At 25.3% G+C, this 18,683-nt stretch overlaps 2 protein-coding genes across 2 annotated transcripts in view; both read right to left on the bottom strand.

The window, feature by feature from the left end:
- Positions 1-18,683, bottom strand: part of LOC107453563 (uncharacterized) — a 413,713-nt gene that overhangs the window by 287,047 nt on the left and 107,983 nt on the right. The window lies entirely within an intron of this gene.
- LOC107440732 (Slowpoke binding protein) overlaps positions 10,422-18,683 on the bottom strand; it is a 30,921-nt gene continuing 22,659 nt past the window's right edge. The window contains exons 12-13 of the mRNA XM_016053734.3: positions 17,081-17,167; positions 10,422-12,553 (exon numbers count right to left, since the gene is read on the bottom strand). Coding sequence (XP_015909220.1) covers positions 12,256-12,553; positions 17,081-17,167 — 385 coding nt within the window. The 3' untranslated portion in view covers positions 10,422-12,255. The remainder of the gene's footprint in view (positions 12,554-17,080; positions 17,168-18,683) is intronic.

The raw sequence follows: 18,683 nt of genomic DNA, 5'->3' as shown, positions 1-18,683 counted from the left end.
TAAAATGTCTTTTCGTCAAAGTAACTAAAAATCAAAAATTTTTAGAGAATAAAAAGTTTTATTTTTACTCGATCATATAGCTAGTTTAAAAGACTAACTCTTAGTAATGTCTTATGCCTAAGTAAAGAGAAAAGCATTCAATACGGAATATGCTAAATGTTCAATTCTTGAACAAACTAACAAATACGACTGCAGTTAGGCATTTTTCGAAACATTTTATATTCCACATTTAATTTTTTAATAAACGACTTTTTTAAAATTCGATTTCTTAGGAACTATTCAATCAATTTCGCCCACATTTTGTAGTTTGCCATGTAAAATTACATCCTTTAAAATGGTGCAAAAAATTGTATACCTTGCAATTAAAATTTTTTCGATTATTATGAAATAAAATTACACAAAATAATAAATATTAACTAAAAGTTGTTTTTTTGCATTAAATATCTTTGGATAAACGAATTTTATAATTGTGTAAAAAAAAATTTCAACCCCCTTAAAAAGTTCTTGAGATAAAGCGAGATACGCCTAAAAATAAAATTATCATTATGCGGTACAAAATTTGGATCGCCCTCCGCATCAAACTATGGAGACCATATTTCCTAGATTGCGGCAACCCCCTATATTTTGGGGATCAGAAATCCAAGTTCGTTAAAAAAAAAAATTAAAAAAAAAATAGTGTGTTTAATCAGAGAACGGTTTTGTGTCTGATATCGTCTGATGGTAACTCAAAATACTGTTTGCACTAATTAATTAGCGTATTTGAGATCATCCCTTCAAACCATTAAGAATGAGTCCTAGAATGTGAAAATCCGATCATTAGGTAGGAAGTTATTCAGGTGTTTTTTTTTAGCACATGTTTTAATCTAACTATTGTTTTTATATCAAATAAATTGTTTGTATCAGAATTTTATAACAGTCGTTAACAAAACTCGTTACGATTTAGATTTAAAAAAATTCCAGTTATAATGTTACAAAATATCCCTTCGCTAAGTANAAAAAAAAAAAAAGGGGGGGTGTGTGCTTAATCAGAGAACGGTTCTGTGTCTGATATCGTCTGATGGTAACTTAAAATACTGTTTGCACTAATTAATTAGCGTATTTGAGGTCATCCCTTCAAACCATTAAGAATGAGTCCTAGAACGTGAAGATCCGATCATTAGATAGGAAGTTATTGAAGTGTTTTTTTTAGAGCATGTTTTAATCTTAATATTATTGTTTTTATATCAAATAAATTGTTTGTAGCAGAATTTTATAACAATCGTTAACAAAACTCGTTACGATTTAGATTTAAAAAAATTCCAGTTATAATGTTACAAAATATCCCTTCGCTAAGTATGAATTGAACAAAAATGTTCTGTAAAATAAAATTAGATAATGATGGCGGATTTTCCCGTTCACTGATTTTCTGCATTAACATAAAATAAGGAATTTATAAATTAAAACAAATTAAATCCATACCAGATTGAGAAAAAATTTTAAGTCAGGAAACGAAGGTTCTACTAAATAATCATATAACAAAGAAAATCATTCGAAAAAAAGTAATTAAATTTTTTTTTAGTGTCATAAAAGTGACAGGAAAAAAAAAACGATCTTCCTACAAGGTGAACAAAATCGTAAATAATCGATAAATCGGTAATAAGGAACACAACGCAATCATACTCATAACTTANTAAGGAACACAACGCAATCATACCCATAACTAAAAAAAAAGAAATAGAAATTTAAAAAATTAAAATAATTTTATTGTTTTAATTCTCATTTGTTACTCTTTTCGGTAACCTTGCATAATTAGATTAAGAAAAACACGTTTTTAGATGTTCTATATCTCAAAGTGAAATAAAATAAGTTAATAAATAAAATGAACTATTAAGAGTTAAATGCGGCTCCGAAAATAGTGCTACTGATAGCGGAGCGGTAAACGCATAAAAATATAGATTTACCGCTGGCAAATTTTAACATATTTTACAAACCAGTTTTATAATTTTATTTACGTTAGGAAAAATATTGATTAACAACGGCAATGACATTACAAAACGAAAAATTCTTAGAAGAATTAACATTTTTCCTGAAAAATACGCATAGAATTAGCTCTTCACGACATGCTAAACATTTCCATATACTATTATAATCCTAAAAGCAGAAAGCCTTCATTATTAATGAATTTCTAAAGCTTAGAGTTCGCAAACTAGCTATGTTGATATGTTAACGCAACACGAAAAATTCATTCATCATAAAAGTGATGTGATATATGACTTGTTGAGATAAATTGTTCGAAGCGGAATTCTGAATAAAACGATGCACAACTTGGAATGCATACCGTTGGAAATAAAAGTTTTGATTAATAAGATATGAGTAACGCAAAATTATATAAGCTTGCATGTAAGTACTATATCACATCTTAATCATAACAAAATCCTATGAGCAATAAAAAATGTTCCTAAAAATTAAAACATTCGTCTTTTTATAAATAGGATTTTTTTAGGCATGTTTTTTACCCTAAGATATTTTTTTCATACTTCCATATCAATTTATTTTTTTATATACTAACATAAAAATTTTTTTATTTTTTTAGAACTGGATTCAAAATTAAGGCTATTTTGTATTGTAAACTAATGAATGAAGAATTCAAAGCCACATTTCAATTTTCAAAAAAATAGCATATTTTTAAAAATAATTAAAAACACAGAAATCTTATCAGAATATCGTATTCTACCTTTTTGCGAAAACGATTTTGTAATCAGTATTTTTTCTTAATAATTTTAATAATAATAATTTTTTTAATAATTTTTCTTTTGTCATAAATATATCCAAATCAATCGCAAATTTTGTTTTCTCTTTGTTTCTATTTTTTGTGAAAAATATAAATATTAATATTAGCCTTCCAAATTTGCACACTTAACATTCAATTGATGTAAACTAATTTATAAACCAAAAAAGTGTTCTGATAACTTCATTTAAAATATTTTCGCGTCAAAACATGAAAGTTTACTTATCAAAATATTTCTAGGGAAGTAAAATTTTTGACTCGTTGCAAATTTTCTGGTTGGTACATGCGCAAAACAAAACTATAGTCGAACCCGTTTACAACAAGGGCGAAGGGATTGCAATATTTGCTTGTTATAAACGAGTCCTCGTAGAATAATCTCATAAGTTTATACATATAATAAATTATAAATAAAATACTTTTATTTATTTTTTATTTCTGTACAGTGTAAAAGAAGTTAGTTAATTTGCTTAGAACTCTGTTACTGTCTCATTCTCTTGTAATAGTTCTTCGAATAAGACTCATGGCCCGAAAAACATCACTTGCACTCCTGCTTTCTAACAAAAGTTCACGTGTTCACTGGATTTACAACTCTAAACTTACTTTCAGTTGTCTTTAGATTGTTAAGCGTAATTTTCCTAGATGTGTTTAGTTAAGCTAGTCAGGTTACACAGAAATTTTATGAATCACAAAAATATTGCTCGCTAAAACCGGGATTTTCTGGTTAAGAAAAAGCTGTGCTCCAATAAACTTAACAATGTACCAAGCAAGTATTTTCGTTTTGTTCGTAAAATAAGAGTTCTCGTTAAATCAGGGCCTGTAAAGTAATTCTATAATGAAATGATAAACTCACTGTTTTTCAAGTAATATAAGTTGAATAGTTAATCTAAAAATAGTAAAATAGTTTTAGGTAGAGACAAAATTGCCACTAGCAAAAGTGGCTACCATTTTTCATGACTCTGGTAGCCAGTGGCTAATATCCCCAATTGTTAGTCTAGAGCTCTGCCAATGGCTTCCCTTACTAAACTGAGATGTAAAACTTATACAAACTATTTTAAAATCTCTGGATTGTTTCAATATTTTTTCAAATAGTAAAAATGGCGATAATTTTAAAAAATTAAATAGACATTTAATTTGACTGTTCTATAAAAAAAAAAAAATCTAAGTCAAATACTCAGATGTGCAACAATATAAAAATATTTTTAAATATATTCACAAAACTTTTAGAGAAATCGTTCAGTTGACATTGCTTTAAAGAAAACGCGATTTTGAAATTAAATAATATATTTAGTCATACATATTTCTGTATATCAAATATTTATAACCTCTCTAATCAAGTATATATAATTTTAATTACACTAATTAGCATGGGAAACGAAAGTTAAAACGTTGTTTATACATTTAAAATACTGTAAGTTAAAATGTAAGCATAGAATAATACAAGAGTTAAAAATATACAGTAAATAAAAAGATATGCGTCAGTTGTTGTATGAATTAAAATGAGAAATCAAGTTTAAACCATTTCTGCTTTATTTAAACAAAACTGAAAAAATAAAAAGTATATAGATTTTTTTTCTCTAAAAAAATGGCTTAAAGTATTGTTAATTATCATGTAAAAAATTATTTCTCATTTTCATATTAACATTCATTATGAAGTTCTATCAGTAACCAACTACTATAAATTTTTTCAATAACTTGAAAAAAATAACCGAACTGCGAAATATTTATCCTCACAAGTCTAGACTGCAATATTGTAGCACCTGGTAAAAAAAATCAAACAAAAATCAGGAAACTCAAAGTTAATTCTAAACAAAACAAATTAAAATCATCCAGACACATATGAAAAACAATTCAGGAAACAAGCTATGTAAAACTTCAACGTTTTTATTTCATAAATTTTGCTAAGAAGTCAACAACATGTACATTGTGAAATTATAAAACAATCTGAATCAAAGACAATATAAAAATAAAGCATTAAATATATGGAATGCATTTAAAATTGCAAAAGCATCTACATACATATAAAATGTAAACAAAATTCTGCTGTAAAAGCAGCAAACTGATACTAAAAAAAAATGTTAGCGTGCAGTAATAACAAAAGTGTAAAATGTTCCTTACCGGTATTTCCAAATCACACAATAAGCAATACATATCACATAAAGAAATCGCCAAATAAGTGAAACCTCAAAACACTATATCACAAAACAAACATTATTAATTCCTTAAACATCTTTAATTCATAACATTATAATTAATAGCAGTTAACTATGAATTATACTTATCGTATTAATAAATGAATATAAAGACAGGGTGAGAATTACTGACCTATATGAAGAAGAAAAAAAGTTATAACTTTAAAGGTAACTTTTGAACCATTGGCGATATTCAAGAAACACTTGGCGGTTAATTGCAAAGCCGTGTATTACAACGTTTTGAACTCTGATTGTTCATTTGTCAATACAAGTTTTTTATGAGCCTATGCCAATTGACAATGCCACCGTGTTCATCGGACTTAAACCCTTGTGACTCATTTCTGCTTGTTAATCCAAGAAAAAATCTGAAAACTTTACGCATATAATTCGAATACTATTGCTAAAATTATAATTGCTATTCATGAGATCAGTAAAAACTATTCATTTGAATGTTCAGCGAGTTAGGCAGAAATTAGTATTTTATTTTGAAATTTGCTCTTCAAACTTACGTCTACCACTGAACATACATTTACATAAGCACTGTACTCAGTGCAAACCGGGATCAGAATTCGTATCAACCAGCCAACACTGAGATTCGAACTTGGCCCCCTTATTGAGAGGAGTGCACTCTATTCTCCGAACCATCGCGGCTTAAATCTAAACACTGCAATTAATTGTAAAATTCGTACAAAACGTTTGAACTCAGTTTTTTAGTATTTTTTCATATAGTACAATAATAGTCACCTATTATATTAATGATACATAATCACTAAGGCCCGGATTTTGATGACATTTGCATTTTTTTGAGATTTATAGGGCATTTTCTTTAAATTTTAGGGCGTATTTTGCATTTTAAAGCATTTTTAAATTTTTTGTTAATTTTTTCTAATTTTTATTATTTTTTATTATTACACTGGCTTCCAAACAATGAAGAAAATTTCTAGGATATTAACAGGTGAAGCAACATCTTTTCAAATTGAAGAAGAATTGTCAGTAAGTGTGACCGTCCTTTTCAAGTACGCACCAATAACATCAGTAGACGTTGAAAGAAGCTTCTCCTGGTATAAAAATTTGCTTTCAGACAAGAGACGCTCGTTTACATTTCAAAATATTAAAAAAAAAATTTAATAATCCACTGTAATTCTGATATTTAGTAATATTATGAGATGGAAGTTGTTATATTCATTTAAGTTTCTATACAAAATGAAAATGTTTTGGAGTCAATATATTTTCTTTTTTTTTGTTATTTTTGGATATAAAACATATTTGTCAAACTTTAATGAACGTAGAACAAGTATTGCATTGCTTTATATTTTTTTAAACGACTCATAATAATTTTAAAGAGTAAAACATTGTTTTAATTCAATATTTTTACTTCTATTTAAGTCATGTCATAAGGCATTTTTAGCGCAATTTTTGCATTTTAAGGGCATTTTTTGAGATTTTTTAGGTCATCAAAATTCAGACTCTAATAATCACCAATAATACTACAGTTTATAATATAATTCATTATTAATATTTATTACTTACTAAAATAATCCACCATTATCCCTGCTATTGAATGAGTAAATAAAAAATTAGCAATTCCACAATAAGTAATATGTTTTAGCGATTTTCATTGGTATAATTTACTTTATTCTCTCTCCTGTCAATGAAATTAATATTTATTAGGTTTAAAAATTGCAAAAATTTTATATTATGCTATTATGTTTCTAAAAAAAAATTTATTAATTTATAATAAAAATAAAAATTATGAAAACGCAATATTACCTTAATTTTTAAAACTTCTATACTTTAAATAAAAAATGTAGTTTTAATGAATTTGGTAAGCTAGTTTAATAAAAATAATTATAAAAACAAACAGTTTCAAAAATACAAGCTATAAATTTCTTTTTTTATAAAATTAAAATTTCAGATAATCACTAATTAAAGATAAAAATTCAAGCACTAAATAATTTAAATAATGCATAATTTATAACATATTTTTAAACAATCATAGCTAAAAAATTATAAATAATTTAATTTTCTTACTTTACAACATGTCACATTTTTAAATAAATAATAAATAATACTTTAAGTAATTGAGTTACTTCTTGAAGCAATTCACACTCATTGATAATTTTGAATGTAAATGTCCTAATTAATATTCTTAATCAATAAAATATGCTCAAAATGAAAGTATTATTAAATTTTTAAAAAATATTGTTTTGGCCTAAATTATGCAACTTTTAGCATATGCAAAAAGCATTCATGCATATATTATAAAATCTTAAAAGATAGAGAGAGACATTTATATTGAGATCCATAAAGAAATTGTTCATATTGATATGTCCTGTTATTGAAAGCATTATATTTAATAGTTTGTTATCATAAAATTGGTATTTAAAAATGTAAGTCATGCAATGAGTATGTACATTAGTTAAGAGTAATAGCACATATAACCACTAGATATGATGTAGAGATGAAAAAATTATATAATAAAAGTGAAATTTCAAAAAATTTCAATTTATTTTTAAAAAAATTGAAATAAATACTTAGAGTATGACATCAGTTTAACATCATCCGTTTAACGACACATCAGTTTAATGAAAGCAATTTAATTTTTGCCATATTTTCGCATAATTTTTCAGTTATTACTATCAATTTATTTTTGATAAAGTCGAGAAAATAGTTGCCATTAGTTTATTTATCTTCAGAAACATGATTATTGTTCATTCAGAACGGAGCAAAGAATGCTTATTTATTAGATGATTTATTTATTTTTTTTCAAAAAAAAGTTTAAAACACTTAACATACTTGACAGAGAATTTTATATTTAAATCAAATGGTGTTTCATTTTTACAAAACTATTTTTTATGGAAAAGTATAAGAAATTTTGTTTTAGTTTAGAAATTTGGTTTTGGTTACTATTATTAAGGTTTATTACAAAACTTTTCTTAAAATAGTGACATTAACTCTTCTTATACAAAGCTACAGGTATGATATAAAAAAATACATTAATCAATTAAACTTTCAAAATTAAAAGTTGAAACTAAAATAAGTATTTTTAAAAATAAAAATTTAACTTTCTATAGCGAAACCAAATCTAAATAATGATATAATCTTCAGAAAATTAGTATTTAGAAAAGGCTACAGCTAAAAATACTCTCCAGGTATACTAATACACAGTAATTTATTATATGAAAAGAATAATAATCATTAATGCACAGTAATTTATGTGAACAAAAATAATAATCATTAATATTAATGCAGCTATGTTGTCAATCTATGAATTATAATAAATTCATTACAAAGTTTCCTTTGTATAGGTTACTCAAATTTTGCATAAAAAAGCAATACTACTGACAATAAATTTTCTTATTGAATTTTAAGAATTTAATGAATTTGAATGGATTAAAAAAAAAATCTTTTACCAAAAAAGTGTTTAAAAAAAATAAAATTACCAATAGTTTCTTACAATAGGCATCAAATAATGTCATGATAGATCTTTTTCAAATAAACTATTTATAAAAAAAAAATATTCCTGTTTTTAAGTGTTATTAATAACTGTTATATACATAAAATTAACTTTTTTTTTCTATACATGAATGTATTTGTAAGCATATAGGTAAATAACAGAAAATTATGAGCATATAGGTAATAGTAATAAATATAAGGTTTCACAGAACTACGGAAGCTTACTGAAAAAGTAGCAAAATAACTTTAATCAGTATCATTAATGTATTTCAATATTTACAGTAACTATTGCATTGTTAAGGTTTCACTAAATATACTTACAAGGAAGTCACCCTAAATATCATTCGCAAATTAATTTTTACAAATAAAAAAAGGAAGTTTAGTAATTAAGAAATTCAGTTTTTGATCAGAAGCAATAGTAAATAATAAAAGTGATTGCAAATGTGTCTATAATTGTTAGCTAAAACATAGTACTTTTTCCACACCTTAATTGAAAAAATAAAATAATAATACTAATAGCACTAAAATTAGGTACTGTTAACAGATGCGTTTTCTGTCAAAGACTTGATCATTTTTGACCCAGGTGTATGATTCACAGTTTACATATTACTGCATATATACATTTACTATATACTATAGCTTTTTTCTCAAAATTATAAGGCATTTAAATTATTTCTACCTAATGAATAACTTTGCCACTTTTGACAGTATATCAAAGTAAGACAAAATCATAATTTTCTTTTAACGTTTACTAAACCAATTTCTAGTAAAATATATTAATAATACTTAATATTATTTCAAAACAATGTTGCAATTAAAGTCAATGGTATTTGGTCTTAAAATGGTTTAAATTATTAAAAGATCTATACAAACTAATCATTGAATTCATAAATTTGATCATTTATTCAAGCTCAACACCTTTGTGAATTTATAAACACAAAGATCCGATTTGTCCATTAGATACCAAATGAAGAAAAATTTGTTTCAACCATAAAACATCAGAAAAAAAGTCAATTTTTGTAAAGTACTCTTAAATCTTGATAAAAACAAATCTTTTTTCATTATTTATAACACATCAACAATCTACACAAATTGTTATTATACGAACAGTAAATTATTTTACTCTCAGCTAACAGAGAAGTATAATTTATAAGTTTTGCATCACTCTTTTCCATATTTAGTCCTTAAGTCTATTTGGACCCCATAATAATAATTTACATACACTACACTTATTCCATTATTGCTTGGGGAAAAAAAACTTTAATATCAATGAAATCAGACTTAAAAATTTTAAATAGAGGAAATTGCAACAATAAGAGTGCGTAAAATATTTTTGACTATTTAAAAAAAATCAGGTATTTTAAATCCTGTCAACCCTTTAGTACAGCATTAAACTCCTAATCTTAAAATATGTAGGCTTAATTTGAGAGTGATACTTAAGATACTTTCCTTATAGGACATATTTATGAACACAATATTGCACCAAATGATGCACAACAATACATATTTGAGCAAAATGTCATTATACGAACAGTTTAAACTAATATAGTACCATGAAATGTAAGGAAATTGTTCTGCACAGCATAATATTAAATATAGATTCTAAATCTATAGAAAAATGGAACTACTTTTATCTATTAAGAAGAAATTTAAATAACTATTATTAAGTAGCTGCAGATATGCATAAAATATGAAACATGTAATTAAATTTTTTTTTATGCATTTATATCTAATATCCTTTTAACTTTTTTTTTTACAAAGTTAAATTTTTTACTGTATAATACAAATTTATACACAAGTACACGTTTCCTATTAGAAAATTCTGGATAGCAGTAACATATGTTTCGTTTATCAAAAAAAGATGTGGGATAGTTATATTTAACTTTTTTCTAATCATTTCTAATAAAAATTATGACTCACACATGATATTAACAAAGAAGTCCAGCTGGCAAACTTGATAAGAACTGCTCNTTTTTTGAACATGAAGTGAAAATAATTTCTATACTGTATATTTTTTTTACAGCTGAATATTTGAAATTTGTATGAGGGTTTTATATAAATCCAAATTTCATAGAACAAGCAGAAGAAAATAAGTTCTACAGAAGTTATTTTCCCTTCATGTAAAAAAAATTTTTCAATGTTTGTTAATAAGCTTCGGAGATGGCCATCTTATATAACAGAATATTAAGCAAAATACTAACAGCTGATTCAAATTTTTTAAATACATGCAATGTATGAAGCTGGATTTACAAATAAGATCTTAAACAGTATAAGATAAATAAATTTTAAAAGCTTTTTTTATTATTGTGATGAAATTTTAAAAATAATGAATATTGATGTGACAAGGCTTTTTTAAGTTTAATAAGAACATATTTATTGAGTTTTTTTAGGAAAAACAGAACTTATGGCCTATTAGCCTTACAACATATGCTCATGATTTTTTCCCAAATTAAACATAGGTTCCTTTTCCCCCAAACTCAATTTTTATAATATACAAGCATTAAATTTCCGAATAATTGAAATCTCATAATTCTATGTAAAAAGACTGGATAATTAATAATTTCCATTAAAAAATTATTCTTTTTTTTTAGAATGAATAATAAAAAATACTAATGAATTCTCTTGAAATGAATTATAAAAGCAACAAATGTTTCTAAAAATGAGAACATAATACAAATAAAACTAAATGATAAGCATAATTATTTAAAAAAGAATGAAATTATGCATCTAAAACTTATTCGTAGACACAAACATGCTAAAACAGGACACAAAAATGCATGGCAAACTAGTAAGCAACGAACAGCTTTAAATTATTTATTTTTTTTGTTTTCATTAAAATAGAAATAAAAATTTTGATCAGGAAAGTGTGCCGAAATACGCAACTACATTTAGTAAAAATTCCAGGTTCCCTAAACATTCAATTTCGAATTCTGTAACAATTTATTCCATTAAAGCTTTTTGACCTCAAAAAACGCATTTATTTTATGTTACAAGTTAAGTAAGCAGAAAGGTGAACTAAGTTCACATACAATTATTAAAAAATCCTTTAATAAAATTTTAAAAATTTAAACTTGTAATGGAATTTTGTACTGCAAACATTTTCAAACTAAAGAATATTTCAGAAACTGGTCCGTTTTTTATTTCGAGGACTGTACATAGACTTATACTAATGCTACCAATATTACATTAAAATTTGAAAAGAATGGAATAAAAATTGCACTTTTATGTTTTGAATGTCCATTGTTTCCTTAAAACATACCAAACAAATTAAATAAAGATTAGTTATTATTTTTCTAAGAGTCTTTACTGTAATCTGCAAAATAACATGATTGATAATAAAATTTTTTCAAATGAAAAATATATATTAATAATTTGAATTTTATAAAAATAAATTCTAGTTAAAATTCTGGGCGAAATTATACGGAATATTTTCCTGGCAAACTCAAAAAGGTCAAAGTTCTTTGAAATTAAAACTGCTTAACCTTAATATCTACAAAATTTTCATTTTTTCTCTTCAGAATTTCGATTGGATAATCAGAAATGATATATATGCTTTTAAATAATAAGTTTTACTATAAATTTATTAAATTAAATGCTATTTAATATCCTTAAAATTATTTTTCACAAATATAAACAGCATTATATATTTATCTTCCTATAGGGTACTAGATATCCTCGATATGTAAGTGTCACCTATCTTCTAACGGAAAACTGCAACTTGCTGCAAAAGCTCTGGTTATCAGAAAAGCCATCTGCTAATGGTGATTGCCAAGTATTCTGTGACTAATTTCTTGAAAAATAAACCCATAAAAACATCCTGATGCATTTTTTGTGGGTGCAAAACTAAACTTCTGGATCAGGGAACCAGTTGGTACGTTTCAACCTGCAACCTTTTTGTATTTCTTGCAATAACTGGGCACGAGTCCTAGCTTCTTCGTGAGTCTGAGATTGAGATTTCGGTGCACCTAATGGGGTGGTAGGAGGGGTGAAGTAATCCAATGAATCGGATCGTGAACCTGCTGTAGGAAGGGAGCCTTCGATCCTTGAAAGAGGTAAAGTTTGTAAAATGGTTCCTTCCACTGCATCATCAGGTGTTGTCTCGTTAGAAGTATGGGTTCGTTTCTTTTTCCTTTTAGAAGATCTGGAATTTTATTAAAGAATACATACAGATAAAACATTGATGCTATGATCATAGATTGTATTTAAAATACATGAATAAAAAATATATTTTGCCTTAAAATAAAATGAGAAAAATTTTACTACCATGAATACAGTAGCAAAATTATACATGGAAAAGAGCGCTTAAACTATCTAGGGTATTCCACTGAATTGCAAAAAAATATCTGAAATTATCTATTTTAAAACTTAAACAATCTTTATTAGTAAAATTGGGTTTTTTTATAATTTGTCATCTAAAAGAAAAACTTATTGACAAAAAATATATGAAGAGGTATAAACCATTAAAAGTATTTTGCTGACTCTCGGATGGACAACATTTTGTGGGACAGTACATAACAATTATATGTACTGTGCACAAAATAAAAGACCAACCACCTCGAATAACTTCTGATCTAATGAACAGATCTTCATGTTTTAGGGAGTGATCTTAAATATGCTAATAAACCAGTACAGACCATATTTTAAGTTATGAAATTAATCACAAAAACATGCTTTTTCTATTAATCATACCTTATTTCCGATGAATTCGGATTTCTGACCCCCAAAACATGAGGGGGTAGACAAAAAAAAACTGGTAATATAGTCCATAGTTTGGACCCTTTAATGTTAATTTTATTTTTTCCTATCTTTTATTTTTCCTTCTGAAGTTCTTAAGCGAATTCAAAAAATTACAACGTAAAATTAAACTTTTAATAAATATTTAATACTGGTTGAAGACACTTTGTATTGTAAGCTATAAAATTTTTTACACCATTTTAAACGCCGTAATTTTAAATGGCAAAATTCAAAATTTAAGCAAAATGGGTCTAATAGTTGAGACATGAAATTTAACAAGAGCGCCTTCTTTAATATTCCATTTCTTAGGAACTATTCCATCACCTTTGCTCAAATTTAGTATTTTGCCAAGAAAAGTGATGATCTTTTAAGTGATGTAAACAATTCAGAATGTTTTCTATCATTATTAAAAAAATAATGATGAATATTTACTAAAAGTTATATTTTTCATTGAATTATCTTTGGATAAATCAATTTGATTAAAAGCTCTCGAGGTATGATGAAATAAATATAAAGTAAAATTAACATTAAGGGATCCAAACTTTGGATCAATCTCCTGACCAAACTATTAGGATCATATCTCCTAGATTGCGGCTACCCCCTATATTTTAGGGGTCAGAAATCAAAAATTGTGAAAAAATGCATCGTTATCCAGAGAAATTACGTTTGTGTATCTGATTTTATAACTTCAAATATAGTCTACATATACAGCTATTTAGCATATCTGAAGTCACACCCTCTCAAAAATTTAAGATTGAGTCCAAGAACGTGGAGATCTGATCATTAGATCAAAAGTTATTTAAGGTGATCCATTTTTCATTTTGCGCACTCTACAGGAGTTTGCTTAAGAACCAAACCTTGTATCAATTTACAATTGGATTATATTTTTAAATAGCTCAATCAGTTTACTGTATGTTTTATGGCAAACTATGTTGTCAAGAAAAAAATATCAGAATGATAATAAGCTGGTAATGAGATAATGTTGTTCACATAATACTAATAACAATAATAATAACATTCATTATACAAGTATATTAATTTAAGACATGTGCCTTTGGATTTCTAAAATTTATTTTTCTTCCAGTTCGTTAGCTAGAATTATAGACAGAATGCTGTGCCATTAAAAAATATATAAGTTATAATTCTTATTTTTTATAAACTAAAATTCACTGTTTTTGAATTGTTCTACAGTGCTATAAACGTCTGTGTAATTTTTAATTAGTTAATTCTAGAAAATAGGAATAAATCTACTTTTAACTATTTTGATAAATACAATGGATCAGTTCTCAATACTTTGAAACTTTATGAAAGTAATATAGAATTCAATAAAAATTTTTTTGTTTGTTTTAGGATATCAAAAATTTAAAACAATAAAGTTTAATACAAAATTTAATCAGTATTAAATTTATTTTAAGTGTAAATACCTGCATAATTTGACACATATTTATTTTCTAAAATATTGACTATTTTAAGATCCTTTTTGCTAGGTGTTAATGTTTATTACTCAATGGTAAATTTATCAAAAAGAGTGATAATTCACTTTTTTTCTCAGAAATTTCTTTAATTTAACATTATGTGCCATCTTTCTATATTAAATATAAGTAGAAACAAAACACCTTTTAAATGGTGACTTAGATATGGGAACAATTAGACAAGGATGCAAACAATCTTATAACTTACTTTGAAAATATGTTTTGCATATGAAAAATTATATTTTGTATAATAAAATGACATTTGATAATTTTTTTCTTCTTTTTACTCATATATTGATATTTTCAAATTATTCATTAATTTTATAAAAATCATAGTTTAATTTCATTAATAAGAAAATTTTATTTAGAAAAGAATTCTTTGAAGATACAGAGAACAGAACTACTTAGTAATAAATATATGCAAGTTGCTAAGTGAGAATGTAAAATTTGAGAAAAATTATGCAAATAGACTGAACCAAAATGATTCACTATTAAATATGTTTTTAACTTCACAAAAAATTTTTTTTAATGAAATTGAAAAATCAAATATAAGTTACCTAAATTAAGGTAATTTTTCAAAATTATACTTCAATCCACTAATTTAAAATGGCTTTGTAAAATATTTCTAAAAGAAAAAAGAAAACTGAACTCATTTAATTCATAGACTGCACTGAATTTATATTCAGTCAGCTCTATGAGTAATTGACAAAATCATTCCTCTCAAATTATAACATTTTTAAAAACAAAGAAAATCAGAAAGTGAAACATAAGCAGGTTTAAGTAATAATCTTTTGAAAAAATCTTAAACTTATTACAGAAGCATAGTTCCATTTTCAGCATCTCTTACACTAAAAAATAGTTTATCTTAACATAAGCTTTGGAGGATAAATATAACAATAAAATTAAACATTAGCAATTCTTTGTAGGACAGATTTCAGCTACACAATTTCATCAAGTCTGCTATATAGGAGTGGACAAAATAATGGAAACACTACCATGCTAATACATTTTTTCATATTTCTCAAGGAATACTTAAAGAATCATTTTATAACTTCAGAAATGTTTGGATCATGCAATTTCTAACACTTATAGATGAAGTTTAAAGCTTTTAGTGGTTTGAGGGACAAACAATAAATTACAAGAGGAAAATAGTGTTTTTGAACACCCTATGCCAAAAAATGTAACAATAAATTTCTAACTTGTAGCAATTATTTTGGTTATTATGTGCAATAATTGGTTAAAATTGTGTAAGCCTAGCTAAAATATATATGGGCATTTTTTAAAAAACTAACTTTTTTGTGTTATGTTTTTATTATAATTTTAAAAATATTCAATAAAATTAAACAAAATTTTTACAGTAATTTAAAATAAGTTAAAAAATTATTGCTTTTAAAATTTGAGAAAAATTAGTTGCGTGCAAAATATGAGTAATTAAATCAATTCTTTTATACTGTTCAAACATGGGAAAAATTTGAAATTTTTCCTTTCTTAATTTTGAAGAGAATCGTACTTGGAAACTAATAAATAAAAAAATCTGAAAAGTTCCAATTTCCAATCCAAATTTTCAAAGTAGTTTTTGTACTTTAAAAAAAAAAACTCAAAATGATAAGGGGTTTTTGTACAAATATTATTTTGTAGCATAAGACAAAGCTAATAACAAATGATAACTTATAATCAATTATCATACACCAAAATATGATTGTATAAGGGAAGAAAACAAGCGAAAGAAAAGATAGATCTCTAACAATACCATTGTCATTTCTAATAAATCTTATTTAAAAGTACAAAATTAAATTTGTGGAAAAACCCCTATCATTTTGAGCTTTTTGTTTTTTATAAAAATTTCCATATCTCTAAAAAAATTTAAGCTAGGCTTACGAAATTTTGTGCAATATTTACATATAATAACCAAAATAATTGCTACAAGTTACAAATTTATTGGTACAGTTTTTGCACAGGGTGTTCAAAAACACTATTTTATATTTGTAATTTATTGTCAGTCCCTCAAACCTTTCAAACTTTAAACTTCATTGATAAGTATGAGAAATTACATGATCCAAACACTTCTGAAATTATAAAATTATTCTTTAAGTATATCTTGAGAAATATGAAAATATGTATTACTGTAGAAGTGTTTCCATTATTTTGTCTACCCTTCTCTATACATATGAGTCAAATATGATCAACTTAAACTGCAGTGAACAAAACTATAAATAATGCAAGATTTTTGATAATACTTAAATTTCCTTTGATTAACCTCAGCACATGTTATAAATGCCATTCCTCATAAATTATTTTGAATTTAGAAGACATAAATTAAAATTTTAATAAATAATAATGGCATTCCTCACAGAAGTTTCACTTGAGGGAACTATAACAATTAAATTTACAAAAATCTATATTGGTATTACTTATATATGATTAGAATTCAGGGAATATAAAGAAAAACTTAAACTGCTTACCGGTTACTAGCTCCAGAACTCCTGCTTTCTCTACCATCAACAGATTCTGTTTCTACAGCATTATTTGATTGGGAGCGCTTATCCTGTCTGAAAAATCAAATGCAGAATTTCAAAAAAACATAATTCAAATAACTATTGCTATTAAAAATTTATCGTCCTAAATTATTTTGCAAAATATTGGTGAAATTAAAAGATGTTTGAGTACAAAATGCATTGAAGTTACATATAAAATTACTCTTTTTAATATACTAACTCAAAAGCTCTTACAACATTAATTTCTACTTTAATATTATATTTATGAACAATATCAGTTTTTTTTCTTCTTTAACCCACAGGCTGATATTCAAACGGACTAAAGATAATGATTCGAATTGAGATAATGTTTCGCCCCAATACACCATTTCCCTATTTAATAACATTGAAAAACAGGTTCAACTATGCAAAGAAGACTGTAGGTTAAAATAAGACTTTCTACCTACAGAACAGTCAGTGGGTTAAAAAAAACTATTTATAACTATAAAAATAAAATTCAGATGTTAATAATTAAACAATCTAGTATAGTGACATACTATTACTTATCTAAGAAATTCGATTTCAACCATACTTTATGACAGAAAAAAGATTTACAATAAATGGATTTAATAAAAAAAATTATGTACTAAGTGAATAAAAGTATCTAATTAATAATTGGTATTTTTTTTCAGCATGTGTTGTATTTAATGGTAATTTCTATCTTTCAGATTAACATAAATTTTTAATGCCGCTTTAATGGCTTGAAGGATATGAAGACTTTCAGCTATAAAACCTTAAAGTTTTAGGTACAAACTGGGATGCAAAGGGCTGTATGGTTTTTATTAATTTATTTTGAAAAATAAACAGTATATCAAACAAAGTAACAACAAACCAAGTGCTTAGATAGTTTAATACTTGCGATAGTTTAATACTACATATAATGTTTACATACAATCACATTTCACAATATATTTAGAAACTTAAAGTAATATAATTTAATTTTTGTACAATTTAATAATAACTTTAAATTTTTAAGTACCAAACATAAAACAAAACAATTAAAAACACTAATTTTTATGCGATTGATAAAAATCAAGATAGATACATACTTAATTTTTCGTAAATTTATTAACCATATACTGTGCAACATTTAAAATAACTTTAGTAGTATATTCACTACTATTTTTTAGAAACAGTTTAAAGTATATTAGGTTCCATGCAGCAAACTGATTAATAAAATTCTTTGATGGTAAAACAATTCTGAGTAGAGAGAGAAAAATTTTGAGAAGCTCAGGTTTAAGAACTTTTAGCAACAGCAATAGGGCTCCTAGTTTTTAAAAACTTATCAATAAAAAGGCACCAACAAGTTTATTAAAAATAAGTTGGGACAAAATGTCTACAGAATATTTAATTTTTATTAAAAATAAGTATATACATGAAAAACCAAAATAAATGGTAATAAGTTAATAATATATTTTTTTTCATAAATGCTATATTTTAAGAAATTTTTCTGTTTCTAATTTAGAACTAAATATTTGAAGAATATAATTCACATAAAAACATATATTCAGTAAAAGAGAAAAAACAAATC

This window comes from Parasteatoda tepidariorum, chromosome 10 (assembly GCF_043381705.1).
Source record: "Parasteatoda tepidariorum isolate YZ-2023 chromosome 10, CAS_Ptep_4.0, whole genome shotgun sequence".
NCBI classification, from domain to species: domain Eukaryota; kingdom Metazoa; phylum Arthropoda; class Arachnida; order Araneae; family Theridiidae; genus Parasteatoda; species Parasteatoda tepidariorum.
This window is presented reverse-complemented; position numbering and strand designations above follow the sequence as displayed.